Genomic DNA, 27,942 nt, shown 5'->3' with positions numbered 1-27,942 from the left:
CCAGCAACGTTAATCAAGCTAAAGTACCAAAATGTTGCAGAAGAATGACTTTTTTAGCGAGTTAGTGTGTGAGAAGTATATAAATATATAATCTAACTACAGCATATTTCTGTGTAGGACTCTCCTCTGAAGGCGGTGCAGATGTTGTGGGTGAATCTCATCATGGACACGTTCGCCTCCCTCGCCCTCGCCACCGAGCCCCCCACAGAGGCCCTGTTACTACGGAAACCGTATGGACGCAATAACCCTCTGATCTCTCTGACCATGATGAAGAACATCCTGGGGCACGGAGTCTACCAGCTCGTCATCATCTTCACTCTGCTCTTCATAGGTATGATCTCAGACGCTGAAACACAGTCCAGCTGTCTGAGGCGCTCTAGTCTTTCTGAAGGTCAGGACTTTGTTGGGGGGGGTGTTGGGGTCACTTTCTCTTAGATGAGTTTAACATCTCCTTTCTCTCCTCCAGGCGAGCGCATGTTCAACATCGACAGCGGTCGTAACGCCCCCCTCCACTCCCCGCCGTCGGAACACTACACCATCATCTTCAACACCTTCGTCCTTATGCAGCTTTTTAACGAGATCAACGCTCGCAAGATCCACGGAGAGAGGAACGTCTTCGATGGAATATTCGCCAACCCCATCTTCTGCTCCATCGTTCTGGGGACGTTCGCCGTGCAGGTAAACGCTCTAACACTTTAAGGTGTGTGATAGTTCCACCTCAGATGGTTGGCATCTTCGGTTAAAAGCATTTTCATGGAGATGGTGAAGGAGATGAGGAAAAAGTCAGAGGCTGAAGGGTTAAGGGGTTTGGTGTTGGTATTGGGTTCTCCATAATCAGGGCTTGTCCTTTGGCTGCTGCATGTTGGGGCCAGAAACCTGTTTTATTTCTTTAAATTAGGATCCAAGTTTCCTTGGAGAAAGGACCCTAGTGATACTTGGCAGCTTTATTCTGGGGCTTCAGTATGCTCAAAAACTCACATAGAGTGTCTGATCCTTGTGATGGGATTCTGCAGTATCAGCATAAAACAGCTCTTCAGCACCACTCAGTCAGGGGACTAGAAGATCTGCATGCATGCATGTCAGCACACAGATGCACCATGACCACAGGAACTAAAGTCCATCATGATTATCCTCTATTTTTTTTAGAAAGTGAAACTTTACAGTTAAAGGTCACATTTCCAGCTGATTCAAAGGTTTCATATTTTAAATCACTATTATTCCAATCTACTGCCATGTCCGCTCACCTCTGAGGACAGAAAGTCAGTAGGAGAGTGAAAACACATCGCTTTAGTTGATCATGGTGTTTACGGCTTAGCTTCCTAGTAGTTCGGAGGACTGATTTAGTGGATGTTTTAAAGGGAAGGAAGAGCAGAGTTTAAATGTTGTGTTCAACCAGGAGACGTTCACACCCAGAAATGCCAGGGATAAATGTGTAGTTCCAGTCCGATGCTGATCGGTCACACCACTTACAAATGGAGCAGGTATGTGTCTTTGGAGTGTTGTATGCAGAGGTGTCAAGTAACTAAGTACAAATACTTCGTTACCTTACTAAAGTAGAAATTTTGGGTATCTGTACTTTACTGGAGTAATTATTTTTCAGCCTACTTTTTACTTCTTATATTTTCATGCAATTATCTGTACTTTCTACTCCTTACATTTTAAAAATAGCCTCGTTACTCCCATTACATTTCAGCTTGTTTTCATTCTAGCTTGTCATTGTTCAAAAAAACACACAAAAAAACAAAAACCTATCCAGATAAATTGCGCCATCCGGATAGAGTGAATTTGACTGTGGTTGGATGAGAAGTATAAACATAGTACCATTCCGACACCCTATTGGTACGTACGCGATCCATTGCACCTACACATGACACAAATCACGTCACACTCCAGCAAGGAAATAGCAGACGTATGTAGCCTAGTAAGAAGATGTCCGTGGCAGAGACTCAAGACAACTTGAGCAAAATGTCCCAACCAATCACCAGCGAGGAGGTCGGTAGCCAGGAAGACCAATACTTATAGGCAACTAGTCATCTTATCTTCCGTTCCATAAAACTCATGTTAATGCTCAGTAGTACACATATATGGTTCTTGAATGTATTTGCATTGTACTGAAAAAAAGTTCATTTTCGATGGGTATAAATGTGGCTGAGGGAGTGCAGATGAGCGAGTGGTTTAAGTACGCGGGCGGCCCGGGTACGAATCCAGCCTGTGGCCCTTTACCGCATGTCTCTCCCCACTCTCTTCCTTGTTTCCAAGTCTATCCACTGTCCTTCCTCTATCAAATAAAGGCATGAAAAGGCCCAAAAATAAATCTTAAAAAAAGAAAAAATATATTTAAAAAAAATGCTGCTGAAACAGGTGCATCCCAAATTTTTCAAAATTAACATTTTAATATAACATTAAAGTCATTATGGCCTTTAGAAACATGTTTTTTATGGGGAGGTGGGGTAGTGCAGTATAGTAGAATGGAATGGAATGGAATGGAATGGAATGGTAGAATGGAACTGTAGAATAGAAGATGCCTCTGTGGTGTGGCCTAAGCTTTTGTCCTCAATGGCATTCTTTCACCCTTACCATTACTTTCACTTTTATACTTTAAGTAGTTTTGAAACCAGTACTTTTACACTTTTACTTGAGTAAAAAGCTTGAGTTGATACTTCAACTTCTACAGAAGTCTTTTTAAACCCTAGTATCTATGCTTCTACCTGAGGAATGAATGTGAAGACTTTTGACACCTCTGGTTGTATGAAGGAGCACTCACCTCCAAAATCAACTTCAAAGACAAGGTTGGAGTGTTTTATAAACATTGAAGGATGACATCATCTTCAAAGGCAAGGATGGAATGTTTAATAAACATTAAAGGATGATATCATCTTCAAAAGAAATGTTGGAATGTTTTATAAACATTAAAGGATTACATCATCTTCAAAGGCAGAGAAAGGAATGTTTCATAAATAATAAAGGATGACATCATCTTTAAGAGAACAGTTGGAATGTTTTATAAACATTAAAGGATTACATCGTCTTCAAAGGCAGAGAAAGGAATGTTTCATAAATAATAAAGGATGACATCATCTTTAAGAGAACAGTTGGAATGTTTTATAAACATTAAAGGATGACTTCATCTGCAAAGACAGAGGATGTAATGTTGGTGAAGCTGGGGATGTTGGGGGTAGTTTTTGTTTATTTTTACCAAACAGTCAGCCCTAGTTTCCAGCTTTCAGAAAACGAGTGGAACTGGTTTGGTCTTGCTCATGATTTTTAAGGCACTCTGGGAGATTTGGAGTTTGGAGTGTTGGTCAGAGGATCTCCATTTGAAGGTCTATACAGCCCTAGCACCTCACCCTACCCCTCCATTCAACAAGAATCAGGACTCCCTATTGGATTTGAAAACTAAGGGGCAGGACTAAGTGTTGGGCCCAGGGGTTTGATGGGACTGAGCCTTAATCTGGATTTTACACCAGACCTGGAGACTGGACTTATGTGGTACTGGTGCAGCAGACCTCTGAGCAGAAAGGGGGACGTTTCAGATCCAGACTCTCTCAGACAGCAGGAGGAAAGATGTTTGTTGAACAAGAGAGTGGAGGAGAGACGAGCAAACAGAGAAGGAGGGAGGAGAGGAGGAGTCAGAGGAGCTCTGAGGAGGAAGAGAGAGAGATGATGAGGAGGAGGCAGCTGGGAGAGATGAGAGCGAGCGGCAGACAGCTGAGAGGTGAAAACAGAGATAAGAGAAGAAGAAAGATGATCTTACTGTATGTGATACTGCGTGTCGTACTCCCTCTGAGACTTCTGACGCTGCAGTCTGCTGTCAGGATGATACGACCGCTCTGATAGGCCGTGTTCCAGCTGTAAATGATCGTGTCGCTGTTAAAACGCTGTCACTACATACATCCAGGAGAGATGCTGTGATTAAAGAGCAGGCTGGAAACAGACGGCAGAGCTGAGCCTCTATGGTAGGAGGAGAGAGAAGTCCCTGAACGGGCCATGTAGTCAGAAACAGGAGCTTTTAGGATTCAACCATTAGACTTTCCAGGGCTGATCACTGGTATTTATGAGACCAATAACTGATACCAGTGTGCATTAGACCACGTTCTCCATCCCACCCATTAAACTTTAAATAACCACTGCAGGAATATTACAGTTGTTGTTCAGATGTCCTGAGGGAAATGTCGGGATGGTTGTGGTGAGTGGTTCTAAAATGTTATTTCAAATACCAGAATAAATGATGAAGAAGAGTGAGGATGAGGAGCAGACATGCTCCCTGCTGTTATTCTGCTCTGTTTCTGATGATGGAAATCTGTTTGAGCTAATATCTCAGATCTGACATCAACCCCTATGTAGCTCTACTGGGACTGAGTACAGTCCCTGACAAAAGTCTTGTCCCATAAGGACATAGTAAGTTAAAATGGCATATAACTTTATTTCTAATCAATCGATTGTTACAATAAATGTTTCATTTTAATGTCAAAGGCTTTCACATCAATAACTGGGTGCCAAACGAAACCCTCAAAAAGTGTCCTGATATTCACAGCTTGGTAAAGCCCATAACGTCTGTTTTTGCAAGGATAAAAGTCTTGTCCTGTCTTTAAATGATTCAACCAATCACAGATTAGAGCTTCACCTGTGACAAATACTGTAATTAACACATCCCCAGGTGTGTATAAAAAGAACCCCAGCACACCAGTCCTTCATGTGAAGTGTAACCTGACCTCTGACAACATGCCAAAGATTCAGCCACAGACCAAAGTGCTGATCATCAAGAACCTGAAGACCAGGTCTGCTGCTGAGGTGGCAGACATCTTTAATGTATCCAAACGTCAAGTGGAGAGGATAAGACAAAGATTTGAAGAAACTGGGGATGTTCATGACAAGCCCAGGTCAGGCAGACCCCGCAAGACAACTGTTCGAGAGGACCGTTTGTTGCTTCGGCAGTCCAGGGCCAGCCCATTTTCAACTGCAGCCGAGCTACATGTGAATTTCTCACCAGAAGCCCCTGTATCTACAAGAACAGTTTGTCGAATTCTTTCACACAGTGGGCTCCATGGCCGAATTAGTGCTCAAAAACCAGCATTAAACAGAAGACAACAAAAATCATGTTGCATTTGCCAAGGCCCACAGCTTGCAGAAAGGATGGACAGTGGAAAAGTGGCAGAAGGTTGATTTTTCTGATGAATCATCATTGAACTGCATCCCAATCGACGCAAATGCTGTAGAAGACCTGTTGGAGCCTGCGTGGACCCAAGATTCACCCAGAAAACACTCAAGTTTGGTGGAGGAAAAATCATGGTTTGGGGTTACATCCAGTATGGGGGTGTGCGAGAGATCTGCAGAGTGGATGGCAACATCAACAGCCTGAAGTATCAAGAAATTCTTGCTGCCCATTACATTCCAAACCACAAGAGGGAGCAAATTCTGCAGCAGGATGGCGCTCCTTCTCATACTTCAGCATCCACGTCGAAGTTCCTGAAAGCAAAGAAGGTCAAGGTGCTCCAGGATTGGCCAGCCCAGTCACCAGACATGAACATTATTGAGCATGTCTGGGGTAAAATGAAGGAGGAGGCTTGGAAGATGAAACCGAACGACTTCATCACTAAGTTATTTGAGTCATTGCCGAGATGTATGGATGCAGTCCTCCAAGCTCATGGGAGTCACACAAGATATTAATTGTTTTTTGCGAGGCATCATGACTTTATGTTCTGATATTATTGTATCATGTTTGTGTATTCAAAATAAAGTACATGTTTAATTTCTACATTACTTTTGTATGTGACAAGACTTTTGTCCAAGTGAAATCTGACCCTTCTTTCCTACTTAAATGATAAAATTCAATGAATGATACAAAACTTTATTTTGGTATAATAAGCTTTATCTAGAGGGCTTTGCCTTTCATATAAGCCATTTCTGATTTCAATTGATCAACTTCAAGTCAAGTTGTTATCTGTTGTTCCTACAACTTGGATAAGGTGCAAGACTTTTGTCAGGGACTGTACTGGTACTGAACTTAGACTACTAGTACGAGACTAGACCACGCCTAGACCAGAACGTGTTACCAGTACTATTACGGGGGGGGGGGGGGGCAAAACTGCCTACTAGTACTAGACTGTTTTAGTCTTACTAGTAGTAATAGCAAGGCTGTCCATAAGGGGGGAGCTTTCTGGGTCCCAGCTAAACTGGGGGCCCATGGAGGTCAGCAAAAGCATGGTCTATAGGAAAGTTAATCTGTGATAACCATGTTTTAGTTTTAACCTGAATAATAACCCCTCTGATCAGAGATTTGATTCATTAATGCTGGAGAATAATAGAGCCTCTTTAGATCTAAACCCCTTTATTAAAACACACTGACCTTTTTAGGTAAAGATAATAATGTGGGTGGGCACACTGGGCTAGACTACTGGGAAAGTAATGCTAGACTCCAGGGTGCTAGAAAGAGACAGCTTTAGCTTGATTGATGATTCAATGATGGTAATATGATGCAAATATGGGTCACAAGTGGCAAGAAACAGCATATTTGGGCAAATAGTGGCGAAAGGGGGGAAAACTGATGGATATGAAAAAGTGGTAATTGGTGGCAACACTTGGTTAAAGGGAAAAAGGATGGTAAAAAAATGGGATAAAGGGTACAAAGTAGGCAAAAATAGTGGAGGAAATGGGCTTATAGTGGAAAAAAGGGGTGACAATGGGTTAAAAGTGTTTAAAGAAAGGTGAAACAAAGTTTAGAGGGGCAATAAAGTTGCAAAAATGCTAATAGTGGCAAAAAAGGCAAAAATTAGTTAGAAGTGGAACTGAAGGGGCAGAAAGGGTTAAAAGTTAAAAAACAGAGTTCATAGGGGAAAATGTGTGGTGAAAGGGATTATGAGTGGAAAAAGTGGTGAAAAGGTGTTAAAAAGTGACAATAAAACTTAAGCTTAAATGTCAGAGCCCAAAAATAGACAAACACTTCAGCTGAAAGATTAGTATTCTAACTGTTAGCCAGTATGCTAGCACCAACCTTACTGATGGGTTTATCAGGGTCCAGTCTCTGGGTTTATCAGGGTCCAGTCTCTGGGTTTATCAGGGTCCAGTCTCTGGGTTTATCAGGGTCCAGTCTCTGGGTTTATCAGGGTCCAGTCTCTGGGTTTATCAGGGTCCAGTCTCTGGGTTTATCAGGGTCCAGTCTCTGGTTTATCAGGGTCCAGTCTCTGGTTTATCAGGGTCCAGTCTCTGGTTTATCAGGGTCCAGTCTCTGGTTTATCAGGGTCCAGTCTCTGGGTTTATCAGGGTCCAGTCTCTGGGTTTATCAGGGTCCAGTCTCTGGGTTTATCAGGGTCCAGTCTCTGGGTTTATCAGGGTCCAGTCTCTGGGTTTATCAGGGTCCAGTCTCTGGGTCTATCAGGGTCCAGTCTCTGGGTTTATCAGGGTCCAGTCTCTGGGTTTATCAGGGTCCAGTCTCTGGTTTATCATGGTCCAGTCTCTGGGTTTATCAGGGTCCAGTCTCTGGGTTTATCAGGGTCCAGTCTCTGGTTTATCAGGGTCCAGTGTCTGGTTTATCAGGGTCCAGTCTCTGGTTTATCAGGGTCCAGTCTCTGGGTTTATCAGGGTCCAGTCTCTGGGTTTATCAGGGTCCAGTCTCTGGGTTTATCAGGGTCCAGTCTCTGGTTTATCAGGGTCCAGTCTCTGGTTTATCAGGGTCCAGTCTCTGGTTTATCAGGGTCCAGTCTCTGGTTTATCAGGGTCAAGTCTCTGGTTTATCAGAGTCCAGTCTCTGGGTTTATCAGGGTCCAGTCTCTGGGTTTATCAGGGTCCATTCTCTGGGTTTATCAGGGTCCATTCTCTGGTTTATCAAGGTCCAGTCTCTGGGTTTATCAGAGTCCAGTCTCTGGGTTTATCAGGGTCCAGTCTCTGGGTTTATCAGGGTCCAGTCTCTGGTTTATCAGGGTCCAGTCTCTGGTTTATCAGGGTCCAGTCTCTGGTTTATCAGGGTCCAGTCTCTGGTTTATCAGGGTCCAGTCTCTGGGTTTATCAGGGTCCAGTCTCTGGGTTTATCAGGGTCCAGTCTCTGGGTTTATCAGGGTCCAGTCTCTGGGTTTATCAGGGTCCAGTCTCTGGTTTATCAGGGTCCAGTGTCTGGTTTATCAGGGTCCATTCTCTGGGTTTATCAGGGTCCAGTCTCTGGGTTTATCAGGGTCCAGTCTCTGGGTTTATCAGGGTCCAGTCTCTGGGTTTATCAGGGTCCAGTCTCTGGGTTTATCAGGGTCCAGTCTCTGGTTTATCAGGGTCCAGTCTCTGGTTTATCAGGGTCCAGTCTCTGGTTTATCAGGGTCCAGTCTCTGGTTTATCAGGGTCAAGTCTCTGGTTTATCAAGGTCCAGTCTCTGGGTTTATCAGAGTCCAGTCTCTGGGTTTATCAGGGTCCAGTCTCTGGGTTTATCAGGGTCCAGTCTCTGGTTTATCAAGGTCCAGTCTCTGGGTTTATCAGAGTCCAGTCTCTGGGTTTATCAGGGTCCAGTCTCTGGGTTTATCAGGGTCCAGTCTCTGGGTTTTCAGGGTCCATTCTCTGGGTTTATCAGGGTCCAGTCTCTGGGTTTATCAGGGTCCATTCTCTGGGTTTATCAGGGTCCATTCTCTGGTTTATCAGGGTCCAGTCTCTGGGTTTATCAGGGGCCATTCTCTGGGTATATCAGGGTCCAGTCTCTGGGTTTTCAGGGTCCAGTCTCTGGGTTTATCAGGGTCCAGTCTCTGGGTTTATCAGGGTCCAGTCTCTGGTTTATCAGGGTCCAGTCTCTGGTTTATCAGGGTCCAGTCTCTGGGTTTATCAGGGTCCAGTCTCTGGGTTTATCAGGGTCCAGTCTCTGGGTTTATCAGGGTCCAGTCTCTGGGTTTACCAGGGTCCAGTCTCTGGGTTTATCAGGGTCCAGTCTCTGGGTTTATCAGGGTCCAGTCTCTGGGTTTATCAGGGTCCATTACTCTTAGTATCCTGATCACAGCTCACTAGAAGTATTAGTAGGCATTTCCTCTCTCTGCTAGTAGAGTGAAGGTTATTGGTGCTATTATCAGTACTGGTAGTGAGTAGTGGTCTACTTGTGGCCAGATTTTGAACCCTAGTATCAACAACAGTTGGTTCCACTGATATCAGACATGTTCTCTCCATACTGGTGTTGATCTGGCGGTCTGTCCCGTCTCTAGGTCAGCTGGTTGTCTTCATAGCGGCGTTGTGATCACATGTTAACCCCCACTGTCTGTGTTTGTGCTGCAGATTGTGATCGTGCAGTGGGGAGGGAAACCCTTCAGCTGCGCCCCTCTCAACGTGGAGCAGTGGCTCTGGTGTCTGTTCGTGGGAGTCGGAGAGCTTCTCTGGGGACAGGTAAGCACTCTCAGCCTGCTGAGTCAGCACAGGTGGAGGTTTACATGATAACTGATGGTCCTGACGGTTACCCAGAATCCACTGCTCCTCTGATCAGCTCAGTTAGTTACTCTAGCAGCTATCTTTACAGGAACTATCCCAGAGAAGAGTTGTGCTCTGGGTACTAAAGACTCCGTGTGAGGTATGGGGACTGTAAATCCAGATTTTAACCAAAGAGGCTTTGCAGATTTCTCTGAATCACTGATATGAACTGGTTTTGGTCAACCCCTGTCCTGATTTTAGCAAACTGAAATACCAAAACCATGCTCCTAGAAATGTCAGTCAGTGTTGTGTTGCAGTCTTAACCAACAGAAACGTCATGAACTAGATTTAGAGCCCAGCTGTTGGCCAGAGACATTTTAAATTACATTTTTTTGTAGACCACTGTTCTAATTCCTCGCAGGTGAAGTCCTGCAGCGTTTTCGAATTAACAATGGAAATTTTTTAGGACATAAGAAGGAATGCCCACCAAGATATCTAATGGTAGAAACAACTCCAGACTCTAGAGTCTGATGAAGTGTTTGAGGGAAAGATCGTACGTTTCTTGACATTTTTCTCTGAGAAAGTGCTGAAAGAAAAAGAATACTGATAATGACCTTGTTTCCAGGTGATCGCCACAGTGCCGGCAGAGCGGCTGCCATGTCTCAAGGAGGCGGGGCTTGGCCTGGAGCCTGGCGAGGAGGAAGGAGAGGAGCTTGCCGAGGATGAGGAGGAGATCGACTGTGCAGAGAGGGAGCTGCGCCGAGGACAGATCCTCTGGTTCAGAGGGCTGAACCGCATCCAGACGCAGGTACCGTCATGACGGACCGATGCAGCTAACCATGACCTTTTTTTTTAGGATCACGCTGCGTACAGAGACGCCGTGAGAGGGTTTAAGGGCTGTAACAGATGTACAGTTTGATTAGGAGAGACAGGAGATGAATGTTGGATGTCTGTAGGCTGTTGGTGCAGCAGAGCTGACCAGACACTGACAGTCTCCAATGTTTAAACTAATGAGACTAAAGAGAAAGGAAGGAAATGTGCAGAGTTCTAGTGAAGTTTGATGTCTGTCTGACCTGTTTTTACTCCTCTGTCTCTCTCTCTCTCTGCTCTTCTTGACTTGTGCCAAACAATAATCTCCGTTTCCTCCCTCTGCTCAGATCAGGGATGTTTAATGTGATGTATAGAGGATGGATGCTGTGGTGTGAGCGTGTCGCTGCAGCGGCACCGCTGAGACTGAGTGAGTGTTTTATGAAGCCTAATGCTCAGTAGACAGGCCGTTGACCTGCTGATTGATTGAACTGATTGATTCTGGCACTGATCGGTGTGAGGACGGACATTAAGACGCAAAACAGCATCAACAGCCACAACGAGCTGCTGTTAGAGAGCCCGGCTCTCTGCTTAAGTGCCTGTCTCTGCCTGAAGTGCTCCAACTTTATTGAGAGGGTTTGGTCTGAGTGTGCACGCAACAGACACACAGATACACACACAAATACACACACAGATACACACAGCTGCACACAAACCCATACAGCATGAGCAGCACAGGGATTTAGGGCGGCCATGTCTACAGTTCTGTCTTTAAGACTGAGTCCAGGTGAGACCTCAGGTAGACCAATCAGCAGCCTGATTATAGATGAGAGTATTTAGTAGTGACATGAATCCAACCAATCAGAGTATCGGCTCTGAGGTACAACCCTAACTCCAAAAAAGTCGGGTCACTGTCTGAATATAAACAGAAGTCAATGATTCTTATTTCATAAACTCACAACAGAACAGAAACCTCAGGTCACATGTTGAACTCAGACATTTTACCATTTCAGGACAATATTAGCTCATCTGAGTTTCATGGCATGTCAAAATAAAAGGGGCAGGGCCATGTTTACCATGGTGTACCATCCCCTCTTCTTTAACAACGACCCAGACTCTCCTCCTGTGAAGCCAGAATCATCTACTGAATCATGCCTGTTTCTAATGCAGTGGCCCCTGAGGGCCCCTGAGGGCCCCTGAGGGCTGTAGATTGTGAGATATTCAAGTCTATATTATTTTATGTTGAGGAACATTTTTCTGAAATTGCTCCAGAGATTTTATTCTGGTGAACCTCCGCCCATCTTTACTTCTGAGAGACTCTGCCTCTCTAAAATGCTCCTTTTATACTCAGTCATGTGACTGATCTGTTGATAATTTACCTAATTAGTTTCAAAAGTACCTCTTACTTTTCCAGCCTTTAGTTGCGCTGTCCCAACTATTTTGAGATGTGTTGCTGCCATTAAATTCAGAATGAGCTAATATTTTCCTGAAATGCTAAAGTCTCAGTTTAACCTCTGACCTGTTGTTTCTGTTCTACTGCGAATTAAATGTGGGTTTAGGAGATCTGACAATCATTGACTTGGCTGGACTTTCAAATAAAGACAGATTAAATCAATATTTTGTTCTGATTAGCATTATTTTATTAGTATTTTCTGTCAATCCCAGGACATTTTTAGTCATTACCAGTGAGATCTGTCCTGATCTATGATGATAAATAAGGAGACAGGACTTGGCTCCTGAACATCCCTAAAAACGGGCCCTCAATAATTACCATTCAGCACCAATATGAACTCATCTTTCACACTTTCACTACTTCACTGCTTACTTCTGCCAACTCTGACACACTTTGTGCCAATTTTAACACTCCTTTATCCTTTTTTTTACCACTTTTCATGATTTTTAACCCATTTTTATATACTTTTTGCTCCTTTTTTCCTTTTATACTAATGTTGTGCCACATTTGAACCTCTTTTCACCACTTTTCCTGTAAGTTTTTTCCACAACCCATTTGGACACTTATTGCCCACTCTAACCTCTTTATCTGGACATTTTTGCCAGTTTTAACCCATTTTTGATACTTTTTGCTGTTTTTGCCTCTTTAACCATTTTTTTTTGCCGTTCTTTAACTCCTTTAAATCACTTTTCTTGCCTGTTTTATCTCTCCTTTATCCTTTTCTGCCACTTTCATTATTTCTTTCACCATTTTTGCCACTTTTAACCCATTTTTAATAGACTATGTGCCCCTTTTTCCTTTTATATAAATGTTGTGCCACATTTTAACCTCTTTTCCCCACTTTTCCTGTAAGTTTTTGCCCCTTTGTGCCTCTCCATAACCCACTTAGACACTTAGCGCCTGATCTTTAACCCCTTTATCTGGCCATTTTTGCCACTTTTAACACATTTTTGATACTTTTTGCCCTTCTTTGCCTCTTTAACCTTTTTTTTTTTTTTTTTGCCATTCTTTAACTCCTTTAAATCACTTTCCCTGCCTGTTTCATCCTTCCTTTATCCTTTTTTGCCTCTTTTTGTCTATTTTTGACACTTTTCATTATTTTTTTATATACTTTTTGCCCATTTTTCCTTTTATACTAATAATTTGCCACATTTTAACATCTTTTCACCACTTTTCCTCTAAGTTTTTGTCCACAGCCCATTTGGGTGCTTATCGCCCACTCTAACCTCTTTACCTGGCCATTTTTGCCAGTTTTAACCCATTTTTAAAATATTTACTGATAATGGCTGACAAGTGAATTTCTGTTAAAACAGATCAAATGTTGTCTGTGTAAAACTATGTGAATATGAATAGTTTTTTTAACAGCTGCAGACTTTTAAAGCCAAAAGATACTCTTAAAACCACAACATTTTCTTTTCCTGCTTTACTGAATCTAATGATCTTCTGGGGGCCGGACAGGAAGCTTTGGGGGGCCTGATTTGGCCCCCAGTTGATGATCAGTGATGTAGAGTGTTCAGTAAAAGCATTAAACAGCAGCCTGTCCTTCTGCTGAGGCTGACCATCAGAGTGAAGCCGAATGTAGGACAGACGTCTGAAAACAGACCCCACATCTGAACAGATTTGACTCCAAGATCAATATTTTCACGTATTTCATCACTCTGTGCTCATCCTTGTGTTTTAGTGGAACGCTCTGATGGTCAATAGTCCAGGCTGATCAATAGTCGGGTAAATTTAATGTGAAAATCTGCAGGAAGTCTAGAGTTTGGTTGCAGCAGTAGAAGGATCAGAGTTTCTTCATTAATGGATGAGCACAAACAAACAGAACGGTTTGAGTCCGGCTGAGCTCTCCTGGAGATTTAGGACCCCCTATGGATGGCATCTTTGCTGTCATTTTTATTCACGTTGTTTGAATAGTAAATGAACTTTCACCCTTAAAGGACCTTAAAGAACCAGGTTCTCACAGCAGGGAGCGGTGTCATTCTGGAAAACAGACCCCCTATCATTAGCATATACTGGGAATACAGGATGGGGCCAAACCAGAGCCTCATGGGACACCACTTCTAGGTGTGGTCGTCCATTTTTTGCCAAACAGTAGGCCATAGTTGGCAACTTTTGGAAAAGTGGGTGGAACTGGCGAGGAGCGAGGGTTCCACCCACTTTTCCAAAAGATGCCAACATTAAGGAAGTGTGTATGAAAGTGAGGAATGATCCAGACTTAAATCCAGACTGGAACCAAATGAAGAGCAACCAGCCCTACTGAGCTGAGCCACATGATCTGGATCTCTAAAACGAGACGGATTTCCCGTCATGATGCGAGACTGGACGGAGTGTTGTGTGACACTGCTCACCCAAAGTTTAGACTGAGACCTTTTCAAATTCCTGTCTGCTGTCGTTTAACTGCAAGATTTTGTCAAACTATTTTTGTCTGAATATTTCACTACTTTCCAGACAGAAACGGAGCTTAAGGATTGGTTAAGTTTATCTATGCAGAAATCACTTCCTGCCCCCAACAGGGACTCTCTGCAAAGAACCAATAGGACAGCAAAGAGACTGTAGTCAGAAACTCTGGGGATGTAGGGGTGGAGAGTCTGAGATATGATCAGGAACCTGGGGAGTAATAGCCAAGTCTGGATGATGCAGGGGTCAAAGATTTGAGTTTTTTCAGGGTTTCATACAGTAGCCTGGAGGTCTCACACAAATGTAAAGAGACAGAAAACTGCAGCTGGCTGCAATACAAGCACAGGCCACTGAAAGCCTTAACTGTTGCTGTTGTTAGGGACAACTATTGCTGACGGACCGGACGGTTATTGCCCACACAGATAAATAAAGTTAAAAAAGGAAGTGAAACATTCAGTCTGTGTGTTAATTGTAAAGTTTAACCAATGTTACTCAACCCTGCTCAACCAAAGAGACAAATTGTTGAAAAAAAAACCTTTACAAGAGCCACAATGTAAGTGGACAGTGGCAATAAAGATAAGTCAAAGGTCGCAAAAATGGTCCAAAAAGGCAAAAATGGCTAAAAGTAGCAATAAAAACTAGAAAAGCACTCAGAGAGCGCAGACCTCCACCATTAGCCCTATCTCCCAATAGTGAAGAATCCTTTATAAAAATTCCCGGATCCGTCTCCGTGTGCCCCCCACCACGGCATCCACCAATTACTCCCTCCCCGGTGGGGTGGAAACACGGTGAGGAAAAGCATTGGCTTCACTATGGGTGCCATCAGATGCACTGACAGTCTCACCCATGGTCTTACTGGAAGAGGAAGTCATGGCAGAGGGTGAATATTCCTCTATTCCTCCCAGCATTGTGAGTATTCTCGCTACAATTCCCTGTCTTTCTCTCTGTTACACTCTGACTCGTCTCCTCGACTGGGCGTGTCTTTCAAACTCTATAAACTCCAAAACTTTGAACAGAAACACACCCACAAATGCTGCTAGGATTGAAGTTACTCATGTCCGCCATCTCCTGATGTAAAGTGGTAACAGCACAGACCTCCACCATTAGCCCTATCTCCCAATAGTACAGGATCCTTAAAACAATTCCTGGATCCAGACGCCGATCCGGATCAGTCCCAAAATCTAATCAGTTCTTCCTTATGCCATTTCTGACATTTCCTGAAAATTTCATCAAAATCCGTCCATGACTTTTTGAGTTAGGTTGCTAACAAACAAACTAACAAACGCACCCGATCACATAACCTCCTTGGCAGAGGTAAGAGGGCAAAGGTGGCAAAAATGGTCCAAAGTGGAAAATACGGCTTGAAGTAGCAATAAAAAATAAGTTACTGGTGGCAAATATTGTCCAAAAGTGGCTTGAAGTAGCACTGAAAATAAGTCAAAGGTGGTGAAAATGGTCCAAAAATGGCAAAAATCGGGTAAAAAAAAAAATGAGAGAAAAAAAATGGGCATAAAAAAAACAAAAGTGGTATTCAACACTAGAAATGCCAGTGGGTCAAATTTACCCAAGGCTGTTCTTTAACTGTATTTTACCTGATGTGTCTACAGTTTTAAAGACTGTCAGTCTTTGATTTTTCCTAAAAAACTGTTAAATAGCACCTGGTGTCATAAAAATAACATTTTTATTAATGGACATTTATGTCTAAACCACCATGCAGGTCAAATTTACCCCATAAGAAAGCCTTGATTTTCCCACTGTTTTATTTCACACCAGCAACAAATAGATGCATCAATGGAAATGCCCTCTCTCTATTACAGCAATGCCTGATTAGAAGTCACTAGAAGGGGAAAATAGATATTTACCTTTGATAAATGTCTAAAGGTAATCTCAGTGCTTATAATGAAGAGGAATACGGTGAAGAGGAAGTTTCAGGATTACCAATCAGTCCAAAGATGATTTTCTAGGTGACAGATTATCTTCCAACAGTGGTCTAGTTTTCTATCTGTGGTTAATAAGCTGGTCAGTGACAGTGGGTAACTAACAGTCCTAGATCAGTGCTATTCATGAAAATCAAGGCACTTTACTGACAGGTTAATTTGACCCGTTGGCTGTTTTAGGTATGTAGAGATCCACGGCGGTTCTAGTGTTAATGGAAAAAGGTAGTTTAAATGGGTGAAAAGTGGTGAGAAAATGGTGAAAAGGAGAAAAAAATGGTATTTAATGGCAAAGATAGCTTAATTTTATCAAAAACAGTGAAAAGGGGCAAAAATGGGATAAATGGGACAGTTAAGTTTGACAGTTGAAGCCTTCTGTATCAGTCTGGGAAACAAACTGATTATTTTGATTAATTTCTGAGGTCAAAGTTTCCCTTTCTAAGGTTTTCTGGGGTAATAATATTTCATATGAAGACATAAAAGAGCCACAAATCATCACAACAGAGCCACATGTTGAGTATCATTGGATTAATAAATCTGTCTGGATTAAGAATCTGTGGAACCTCTGTTGCAGGATTGTTTCTGCTGTGAGCTTTTTGCATGTGGCCGTCGGTGACTAGTGGTTGATTTGCAGCGGCTTGGGTTTCCGTCATAGCTGTTTGCCTTTTCTGTTTCAGTAATGCATCCATGTGGGACCTCCTGGCCACCGTAGATTCACGACAAACACACAACACCAGGATGCAACAGTCAAAACCAGGATTTTCACTACAGCTCAAACACGCCCACACATGCTCAGACACGCCCACACACGCTCAGACCGGCCCTTCCTGCCCTCACTGAGTGCTGCTGTTTTGTCTCTGTCCTGCAGATGGAGGTAGTGAGCACGTTCAAGCGAAGCGGTTCGTTTCAGGGAGCGGTGAGACGGCGCTCCTCCGTGCTCAGTCAGCTCCACGACGTAAACACTATCTCTACCCCCTCTCACGTAGCTCTCTCCACCGCTACAGCCAATACCAGCCCAGCCCCCGGGAGTGAGTCCGCCGAACGCATGTACACATCAACACACACACCAACACACAAACACTACACAGCCTCCTCCACACAGAAACACCACACTGCTGCACGGCACGTGGACTGCAGTATTTTGACTCTCTGGTTGTGTCCCCCTCCGGCTCGCTCGCTGCTCGTGTTTGTGCAATGTCTCCTCTTTCTTTTCTCTGATTCTCCCTCAAACAGCACCCAGTCCTGACCGGCTCTGTTCTTCTGGTCTGAGCCGCTGGTCTGGTCCAAACCCAGTCCCGGTCCCAGTCCAGAGTGTGTTTTATTGTTGAGTGTTGGCGGGTGCAGGAGGAGGCTGGCTGTTCTCTCTCCGTGGCGGCGTCCGCACAGACTCCGCCTTTACTCAGAGTTTAGAGGACTAGTCGAAGACGCGGACGTGAGGTCGGAGAGGAAACAGCGGCTCCTCGTGCACCTCCCCTTTCTTCTGTTTGTGAATGAGGTCAAGCGTGGTTACTGTGGATGATCCTGCTGTAAACATGTACAGGTGTCCTCTCTTTCCTCTAAATCAATAACGTGTTGATCAATACTTCTGTGATTGAACTGTAGAGATGATTAGACGTCACTGCCATGGATTCATTCTCATTAAACGGCTTCCATACGGCTTCTCTAAACTGTAAACCTTCGAGTATAAAAGCCCCATCACACTCTGCTGCTGTTCAAGACTTCCGATTTAAAGTTCCCTCTTCCTCTTTCTCTTCCTCCTCTCTTCCTCCTCCTTCTCTCTCTCTCTCCTTTTGCTGCTATTGTTGGTGATTCCTGTAACAGTATTTCCAGCTCTGACGTCCCGTTCAGCCCCTCTGATGATGATTTTCTACCTGTTTTTCTTTCTTCATGAGTGCGTTTCTGTGGACCCGAGTATCCCGGTTATGAGCTTATCCCAGTTTTGGTAGTACGGGGATACAGCGTTTACATGCACACAGAGAACCTGGTTATTTATAGCCCTGTAAACATGGTGATGCTCGTATCCTGCTTTCTGATTACTGCGTCTTATTTATGCAGATGATGGTCATGCTTTTTACTACGGCACAGACTGTGGGGATTCAGACGCCAGAGAAAATCACAGTGGAGCAGAGAGTACTGTCAGACACAAACATTTCTGCAGAAACAGAGCTCAACATCCTTTCAGCAACAGCAGACCATGTAGTAAGAGACAGTATAACACAATACAGTATAATATAATACAGTAGTATATGATTTGATGCAGTATCCTATAGTACGATCTGATAAGATATAATACTATACCAGATAATAGAGTGCAGTACAAAGTTACACCATTGATATAAAACAGTATTTGACACACTACCATACAGTATATCATCCATTATACCATGGTCTTGGTGAATACTCGATTCTGATTGGCTCTGGAAATTCCATTGGTGTCCATTAACTTCTGATATACGGACACCTTTCGAACTTCTCAAGTAGTTCCAGTCAAAAAATCATCACACTGTTCCAAATTAATGCGCAGCAGTCGTTAGCTGTACTCCATTAGGAGTAACCATAGCAACCTGAGACAGTCGTATTTTCTGAGCAGCGCTGCCAGCCTAAGGAGACTGCAGACCGCCATCAACCGTCACTTAACTAATATAAATAAAATGACAGACTCCAGGTTTAAGACCAGTAACGTAAGACAGTCTTATCTTCTATATCCGACATACGTCTTGTTTCTAGGCTCACCTTAACTCTGAGAGGTGTCACTAAAAACTCACTTCCCTCCTGTTCTAACTGCTATAAACTATTGTCAGAAGATTCAAATAACACAAACAAAAGAAAAGAAGCCATTATTTCTTCGTAGAGCCAAAGGAAACACTTCTGATAAACCAGCATGATAATATCTGATAAATATTGATGAAGAATCAGCACCTGCAGGGCGTGGACAGCGCCGTTTCACCTCTGTGACCTCGTAGTGCAGAAGGAGAAATTATTCTGTTTATTCAAACAGCTGGCCTGATAAAACTAAGATTTCAATCACATGACTGTTCATGTTAACATACAGGTTTATAGTCTGATCACATGACTGTTCATGTTAACGTACAGGTTTATAGTCTGATCACATGACTGTTCATGTTAACGTACAGGTTTATAGTCTGATCATGACTGTTCATGTTAACGTACAGGTTTATAGTCTGATCACATGACTGTTCATGTTAACGTACAGGTTTATAGTCTGATCACATGACTGTTCATGTTAACGTACAGGTTTATAGTCTGATCACATGACTGTTCATGTTAACGTACAGGTTTATAGTCTGATCACATGACTGTTCATGTTAACGTACAGGTTTATAGTCTGATCATGACTGTTCATGTTAACGTACAGGTTTATAGTCTGATCATGACTGTTCATGTTAACGTACAGGTTTATAGTCTGATCATGACTGTTCATGTTAACGTACAGGTTTATAGTCTGATCACATGACTGTTCATGTTAACGTACAGGTTTATAGTCTGATCACATGACTGTTCATGTTAACGTACAGGTTTATAGTCTGATCACAGATGACTCTCAGTCTAACTCGTCTTCATGTCTTTTCATTGATAAATCTGTTCAGAAAGGTCGCTGCGAGGACTAGTTTGTTTGTTCCGTTGTGACTTGGTATCTGTGGCCCGTCCTATTTACCGGAGTACTGAATAACATTTACATTCCCTAAGAACATTGTGGGATTGGAATGGCTTTTCCAGTTATTAGTCAAGCCCTCAGGTGTTGCTAGGGGAAAGAAATTGATTCAATAAAACTTTCTATTTTGATCACAAAACATATGAAATTATAAATTAGAATTTTGATAATTATTTTCATTGGTAAGTGACCATGGTATAAATGGGTTATATAACGGGGATTAATGGACTTCACGGAGGCAACCGTGCTCCAGGAAGTCCATTAATCCCTAATAATTGAACACCTCGTTGGGCATTAACCCTTACATATAATACGATAAAACAAGATACAATACACTGGGACAGGATACACTATAACAGTTACAGTACAGTACCATACATAATAATACATTTGATACTATATGATTTAACAATACAGTAAGATACTACACAGTATGTTACCACTGGATACATTTCATTGATATGTCTCATGCATTACTATATGACAGATTATAATGTTATACATTATGATGAGATAGGAAATGTTGATATGTTAAGACACATCACAATATGATAAAAAAATGATGCAGTATTGTACATTACAGTCCAATACATCTCAATACAATATGATACAATTTATGTTTTAATACATTATGATACAGTATTATATGATACATTCTATTACAATATAGAACATTACAATCCAGTACATAACATTACGATTCAATACAGTCCAACATGATTTATGATCAACATATTATTGTATGATATAATATTTTATTATGCAAAACTATAGAAAACAATACAGTCTGATGTAGGGATGGGCAATTAATCTCAAATTAGATTAAATCATAACATGACCTGCAGCAATTTTCAAATCGCAGACAGTGGAATTTTTCTTTAACCTGAAATGTTTCAAAACTTTGGTCCATTTTTTTTGCAGCAGAGATTTTCTGCTCTACACATTCAAGTATTTTTATCAGGATAGTTTACCAAAGTCCTACTTCTGCTCTTCATGTATTTGATTTCCTTAATCAAAATGAGAATAATATGAAAAAAATTATCATTCCTTTATGAGCCAAATCACATTTAGATCTTTTTTTTTTTTTTTTTTTTTCAAATCTTTCATACCTAGTTTTACTGTATTTATGCAATATTAACCCTTTACCTACTGAGTTTAATATGGCGATTTGGACATATTTTGTTATTATGGCTGGAAGTCTGAGAGCTTTGGTCCCTTTTTTCCCCAGGAGTACTTGAACTTGACTTTTCAACATCTGGTTAATGATTATTGCACATTATATGGAATTGTCAGCAGTTTAAAAGAAGAACAATACAAAACTGGTGTTTTGCTATGAATGCCCACGTCATAAGTTTGTGAGTACCGTAATGAACCATATCTGTGCGCATGCCCGCAACTCTCAGCTTTCCAACACCGTTGGAATTTTTCTAATCGGACAAACGTTGACGGAGTTACAGTAATAATACTCCGGACATATAAAACAGCGCCGACGCTGGGTCAGAAGGTAAAGGGTTAAGCTGGTTATAATTTAGGATGATGTATTGCTTTTTTTACTGAACAATGCACAAGACCAGGAACCTAACCCCATAGGAACCTTATTTTTAGGGAAGAATACTGAGTTCTGACCACGGTGACTCTAATAATTAGTACAAAGTTTTAATGATTTTATCTGTTTATGACTACTTCCTTGTTTTTGGTCTCTGGGTTTTTTTCTGTCGTTCTGTTTCCTGTCAGTCTGGTCTTTTATTCAGGACTTTCTTTCATGTCTAAAGATAATATTTATATAAATAAAGCTGTGTCGAACCTCTCGTCGTCGCCGCCACGTTGTTTTGCGGATTCGTCGCTTGACTGAGGCCACACCTGCACAGGTGGTCGCCAGCTGTCAGAAAACAGGATGAAGCGTGTACACGCCGCAGTATCCCGTTTACTGTCAGAGGTCTACAAGTAATCTGGTTTCCCAGAACTGGGATAAGGACTAGTCCTAGTCCTGGATGTGACGCTGACACACCCTAACATAAAACCCAAGCAGCGGCCGAAACGGCGATACTCAGGTCCATGTGAAGCCACACCCCCACAGCTCTATTCTGTATTCTGAGGTCTTCCAGGTCTGCAGATATTCTGACATGTGTTTCTGCTGTTCTCCATGAGTAGACGTCGTTCTTTTCTAGACGTATTTAGATTGTAGCTGATCTAAATACAGGCTCTTATGTAGCATCGATAAGATTCCTTTAGTCGGCCATCTTTGTCTTTGGTTTCTCCGTTCTCTCATCCCTTTTTGTCATCCTCCCATCTCCTCACTAGAGTAGCGTCCACCCCTCATCTTTTCTCCTCAGTTCTTCGTGTGTCAGTTCGGCGTGCGTGTTAGCGAGTGTGTGCATCTGCTCGCATATCGGACAGCCGTAGTTTGACTCCCGTCTGTCTCTCTGTCAGCGTGAGAGCGCGTTTGTGCGTGCGTGGGTGCGTGCATGCGTGTTGTCTTTATCCGTCTTCTCAGTTGCTTCTCCTTCCCTTCCTTGCTCCCTCCTGTCCATCCTTCCCTCCTTCCATTTCACGCTGCTTCCTGCCCACCTTGCTCCTTCACCTGTAGGCGTAGAGAGAGAGAGAGGCTCGGTGCTGCTGGCGCCGCGGCGTCTTCATCCTGCACAGACATCAGGACCAATCAGAGCCCTGTGTGTTGGCGTGTCTTTACTCCTAGATGAACGCCTGCTGTCAGAGTCCGAGTGTGGAGCTAGGGTCCAGACCAGGTCTTTTCCCTCCACGTAGAGCTTGTTGTGTCCAAATCTCACATTTTTAGACCTCCTTGCCTGGCACGATCCATGAGAACGAAACAAAAAGATTTGGACAAACAAAGGAGGAGGAGGAGTTCAGTGGGACTTTGTGGTGCTGAGGCTGAGCGAAGGATCACGTTTGGATGTTGTCAGCATAGAGGCCACCTCTCTCTAGAGTCTGATCAACTGTTTAGTCCTTTTTTAGAAACCAAAAGGGGTATGGGGCTCTTGTGATGCAGGTTTTGGTCTTCTTTGGAGGTTTTCTGACACCCTTCCATCCTGATCTGTGGGTTATTTAGACATGATTAAAGTCTGATGGAGGTCTGGTGGTTACCCAGGTGTCCCGCTCTTTCCTCACTGCTGCTCATCCACAGTTAGCTTCAGCTCATTACTGCACTCCATTACCCAGGGTTCTTTGCAGCACAGACCTGGCAGCGTGCCTCGTTGCAGTGCGGTATGCGTAAGCTCTGATGTCAGCTCCGTCACCTTCTCTGACTTTTACAGTGAAACATCCTCAGATATGAAAATCAGAACCATGCTTTTACCCACCCAGCTGTGCCAGACCTCCACGGTCCCTTTGGATCTGCAATCCAACCTCTGGATCCAGTTTGTTTTCATTTCAGACCAGTGCCATCATGCTGTGGTTAGCGTAGAGGCGGGTAGAGACGAGGGTGAAGGTTGGTGAGGGAGATAAATGATCTCTAATCCATCCTCAGATCCTCAGTTCTTTGCTCCTGTTCTCCAAAAGTCAAAAAGCAGATTTGGCTTGAAGCTGCACTGGATTGAGGAGGCGGCACTGAGGTTTGATGGATTCGAGCGTTTGGGGGGTGGATGCTGCTCAGAGTTAGGAGCAGATCATGGGTCACAGCTTCTCCCTGTGTTTCTGTTGCGTTTCCCCTCATCTGCAGTTGTTTTTGCTCCCAGCAGCCTCTCCTCCTCCCAGCGCCTGTTTCCTTCTTTAACCATCATCGTTTTTCCATCAAGCACTGCTGAAAGAGCCGGCAGGGAGAGAGGGAGAGAAACGATCGACCCGCAGAGGTCGCACTGTGGGCGTCCTATACTCGAAAGTTTACTCTGTCCATGGAGACAAAATGAAAACAAACGGAGCGAGCGCTGACTCTCTGGAACCTTCTCAGGCTGCATGAGGTGTTTTTCTGCTGTCTGACAGGCTCTTTGGAAAAACAGATAAGCACTGAACCTACTGCTTGACCGTCTGTCTGTCTTTCTGTCTGTGTGTCTGAGTGTCTATCATGTATGCCAGAGTCACGTATAGACGAATCCCAACGCCATCAGTGGGCGCCGCCATCTCATAGTGGGTACCATAGCTGCGGTGGCGTCTTGGCATAGTTGAGTTAAAAACGTTAGACATCTGCGGATGAAGGTAACTGAACCTGACCGTCCTGACATTGTTTAGATTTGATGTCTTAGACGCCGTCCACCGACCATCCGCCTCATATTAGTGATAAAGTTCTGTTTAATAAGACCGCTGATCATAGATATCATATATGGATTAATATTTTGGGATTTAACCCTGTAAATGCCAGATTAAGTGCAAAACCCCAGATTTTTTTATTGAAAAAAAATATAGAAATATTTTTTATATTCTACATGCAAACTGAATTTCCTTGAGGGGATTATCACAGCCTTGAGTATGTTAAAATTGAGCAAAAACTTTGATTTTTATGCATTTCTATTTTTTCCTTCTAAGATTTTAATGAATTAGTAAACTCAGGCCTTTAATGGCCAACAATAGATGCCATAAATAAATAGAAATAAAATAATATACATTAAAAAATGCATTTTTAAAGAATTAACTTCTTATTCAAGATCAGAACTCCACTTCCTTTATATCACTTTCAAAATAAAGTTGCATAAAAAGTCATGTTAAGACCAGTTTAGACCAAAGATTCATGAGAGGATGAGTTCAGACTGAAACATTTAAATGTCTGTCAGTTTACAACACAGTTAATTTCTTTTTCTTTTTTCAAAGATTTATTTATGGGCTTTTTCATGCCTTTATTCGATAGAGTAAGGACAATGGATAGACTCGGAAACAGGGAAGAGAGTGGGGAGAGACATGCGGCAAAGGGCCACAGGCCGGACTCGAACCCAGGCCGCCCGCGTACATGGGCAGCGCCCTAAACCACCCGACCATCTGCCCTCCCCACGACACAGTTAATTTCTACTTGGAAATAACTTTAAATGTGATTATGTCACAGTGGAGAACAGGTAGAGTGGAGAACAGGTAGAGTAGAGAACAGGTAGAGAAGAGAACAGGTAGAGTGGAGAACAGGTAGAGTGGACAACAGGTAGAGTGGAGAACAGGTAGAGTGGAGAACAGGTAGAGTGGAGAACAGGTAGAGTAGAGAACAGGTAGAGTGGACAACAGGTAGAGTAGAGAACAGGTAGAGTGGACAACAGGTAGAGTGGAGAACAGGTAGAGTGGACAACAGGTAGAGTGGAGAACAGGTAGAGTGGACAACAGGTAGAGTGGAGAACAGGTAGAGTGGACAACAGATAGAGTAGAGAACAGGTAGAGTGGACAACAGGTAGAGTAGAGAACAGGTAGAGTGGACAACAGGTAGAGTGGAGAACAGGTAGAGTGGACAACAGGTAGAGTGGAGAACAGGTAGAGTGGACAACAGGTAGAGTGGAGAACAGGTAGAGTAGAGACCAGGTAGAGTGGACAACAGGTAGAGTGGAGAACAGGTAGAGTAGAGAACAGGTAGAGTAGAGAACAGGTAGAGTGGAGAACAGGTAGAGTAGAGAACAGGTAGAGTGGACAACAGGTAGAGTGGAGAACAGGTAGAGAGACACAGGTAGAGTGGAGAACAGGTAGAGTGGAGAACTGGTAGAGTGGAGAACAGGTAGAGTGGACAACAGGTAGAGTGGACAACAGGTAGAGTAGAGAACAGGTAGAGTGGAGAACAAGTAAAGTGGACAACAGGTAGAGTAGAGAACAGGTAGAGTAGAGAACAGGTAGAGTAAAGAACAGGTAGAGTAGAGAACAGGTAGAGTGGAGAATAGGTAGAGTAGAGAACAGGTGGATTGGACAACAGGTAGAGTAGAGAACAGGTAGAGAGACAACAGGTAGAGTGGAGAACAGGTAGAGTGAAGGACTGGTACAGTGGAGAACAGGTAGAGTGGAGAACAGGTAGAGTAGAGAACAGGTAGAGTGGACAACAGGTAGAGAGACACAGGTAGAGTGGACAACAGGTAGAGTGGAGAACAGGTAGAGTGGAGAACTGGTAGAGTGGAGAACAGGTAGAGTGGAGAACAGGTAGAGTGGACAACAGGTAGAGTAGAGAACAGGTAGAGTGGAGAACAAGTAAAGTGGACAACAGGTAGAGTACAGAACAGGTAGAGTAAAGAACAGGTAGAGTAGAGAACAGGTAGAGTGGAGAACAAGTAAAGTGGACAACAGGTAGAGTACAGAACAGGTAGAGTAAAGAACAGGTAGAGTAGAGAACAGGTAGAGTAAAGAACAGGTAGAGTAGAGAACAGGTAGAGTAAAGAACAGGTAGAGTAGAGAACAGGTAGAGTAAAGAACAGGTAGAGTGGAGAACAGGTAGAGTGGACAACAGGTAGAGTACAGAACAGGTAGAGTAAAGAACAGGTAGAGTAGAGAACAGGTAGAGTGGAGAACAAGTAAAGTGGACAACAGGTAGAGTACAGAACAGGTAGAGTAAAGAACAGGTAGAGTAGAGAACAGGTAGAGTAAAGAACAGGTAGAGTAGAGAACAGGTAGAGTAAAGAACAGGTAGAGTAGAGAACAGGTAGAGTAAAGAACAGGTAGAGTGGAGAACAGGTAGAGTGGACAACAGGTAGAGTAGAGAACAGGTAGAGTGGACAACAGGTAGAGTGGAGAACAGGTAGAGTGGACAACAGGTAGAGTGGAGAACAGGTAGAGTAGAGACCAGGTAGAGTGGACAACAGGTAGAGTGGAGAACAGGTAGAGTGGAGAACAGGTAGAGTGGAGAACAGGTAGAGTAGAGACCAGGTAGAGTGGACAACAGGTAGAGTGGAGAACAGGTAGAGTAGAGAACAGGTAGAGTAGAGAACAGGTAGAGTGGACAACAGGTAGAGTGGAGAACAGGTAGAGTGGAGAACAGGTAGAGAGACAACAGGTAGAGTAGAGAACAGGTAGAGTGAAGGACTGGTACAGTGGAGAACAGGTAGAGTGGAGAACAGGTAGAGTACAGAACAGGTAGAGTGGAGAACAGGTAGAGTGGAGAACTGGTAGAGTGGAGAACAGGTAGAGTGGACAACAGGTAGAGTAGAGAACAGATAGAGTGGAGAACAAGTAAAGTGGACAACAGGTAGAGTACAGAACAGGTAGAGTAAAGAACAGGTAGAGTAGAGAACAGGTAGAGTAAAGAACAGGTAGAGTAGAGAACAGGTAGAGTAAAGAACAGGTAGAGTACAGAACAGGTAGAGTAAAGAACAGGTAGAGTACAGAACAGGTAGAGTAAAGAACAGGTAGAGTAGAGAACAGGTAGAGTAAAGAACAGGTAGAGTGGAGAATAGGTAGAGTAGAGAACAGGTGGATTGGACAACAGGTAGAGTAGAGAACAGGTAGAGAGACAACAGGTAGAGTGGAGAACAGGTAGAGTGGAGAACAGGTAGAGTAGAGAACAGGTAGAGTGGACAACAGGTAGAGAGACACAGGTAGAGTGGACAACATGTAGAGTGGAGAACAGGTAGAGTGGAGAACAGGTAGAGTGGAGAACAAGTAAAGTGGACAACAGGTAGAGTAGAGAACAGGTAGAGTGGAGAACAGGTAGAGTGGAGAATAGGTAGAGTAAAGAACAGGTAGAGTAGAGAACAGGTAGAGTAGAGAACAGGTAGAGTGGAGAACAAGTAAAGTGGACAACAGGTAGAGTAGAGAACAGGTAGAGTGGAGAACAGGTAGAGTGGAGAATAGGTAGAGTAGAGAACACATAGAGTAGAGCATGTGTAGATTAATTTTGCATATCTGTGCCATATTACTGCAAAAACTAAAACTACTACAAACTAAACGAAAATGAAGTATTTTTGCGAAATAGAAAACTAACAGAAATGTAAAAATCTGCCAGCATAATTAACAACTGCGACAATAATAAAGACTAGAGAGAAATCACAGCTATTGCCGCTGTAGATTTCTGAAACAGGCGTGTTTCTAGCAGATCTTTGGTCTGATCCGGGCCTTAGACGTTTACGTTTTTACTCGCTTCTCTTCAAACATGTTAAAGTGAGATGCCAGCGCAGGAACGGCGGCCTGTAAACATCCATGTTTCCGTGGATTCGTCTATAGAGACTCCTCGCTGTTGGGCCGACTGCAGCACTGATGTCATTCAACCATCATAATCCCAGTCTGGACTCCGGCGGTGCTGCAGTCGGCATGAAGCTTGGTGTTTGTGTGTTCTCTGTTTTTGAGCTCATGCTGCTTCTCTGCCTCTGTTTGGGCTCCAGGGTGGGGGGGTGCATGGACCAACTGCCATGGCAGATGAATGTGTTACCGCACGCACACGCCATCGACTGCATACTGCACCTCCAGTCCACTCATAG

At 43.3% G+C, this 27,942-nt stretch overlaps 1 protein-coding gene across 5 annotated transcripts in view; it reads left to right on the top strand.

Annotated features, from left to right (window-relative positions):
- atp2b3b (ATPase plasma membrane Ca2+ transporting 3b) overlaps positions 1-27,942 on the top strand; it is a 98,261-nt gene that overhangs the window by 62,829 nt on the left and 7,490 nt on the right. For 3 of the 5 annotated variants that reach the window (XM_041800031.1, XM_041800029.1, XM_041800030.1), the window contains 4 exons: positions 118-331; positions 467-678; positions 9,235-9,342; positions 9,989-10,171. In XM_041800031.1, coding sequence (XP_041655965.1) covers positions 118-331; positions 467-678; positions 9,235-9,342; positions 9,989-10,171 — 717 coding nt within the window. Of the gene's footprint in view, positions 1-117; positions 332-466; positions 679-9,234; positions 9,343-9,988; positions 10,172-16,822; positions 16,983-27,942 lie in introns of all 5 variants that reach the window. The other 2 variants (XM_041800033.1, XM_041800032.1) reach the window with 1 other exon arrangement.

The sequence above is a fragment of the Cheilinus undulatus genome, linkage group 11 (genome assembly GCF_018320785.1).
Source record: "Cheilinus undulatus linkage group 11, ASM1832078v1, whole genome shotgun sequence".
Taxonomy (NCBI): Eukaryota; Metazoa; Chordata; class Actinopteri; order Labriformes; family Labridae; genus Cheilinus; species Cheilinus undulatus.
The sequence above is the reverse complement of the archived record's forward strand: the minus strand, read 5'-3'. Positions and strand labels throughout refer to the sequence as shown.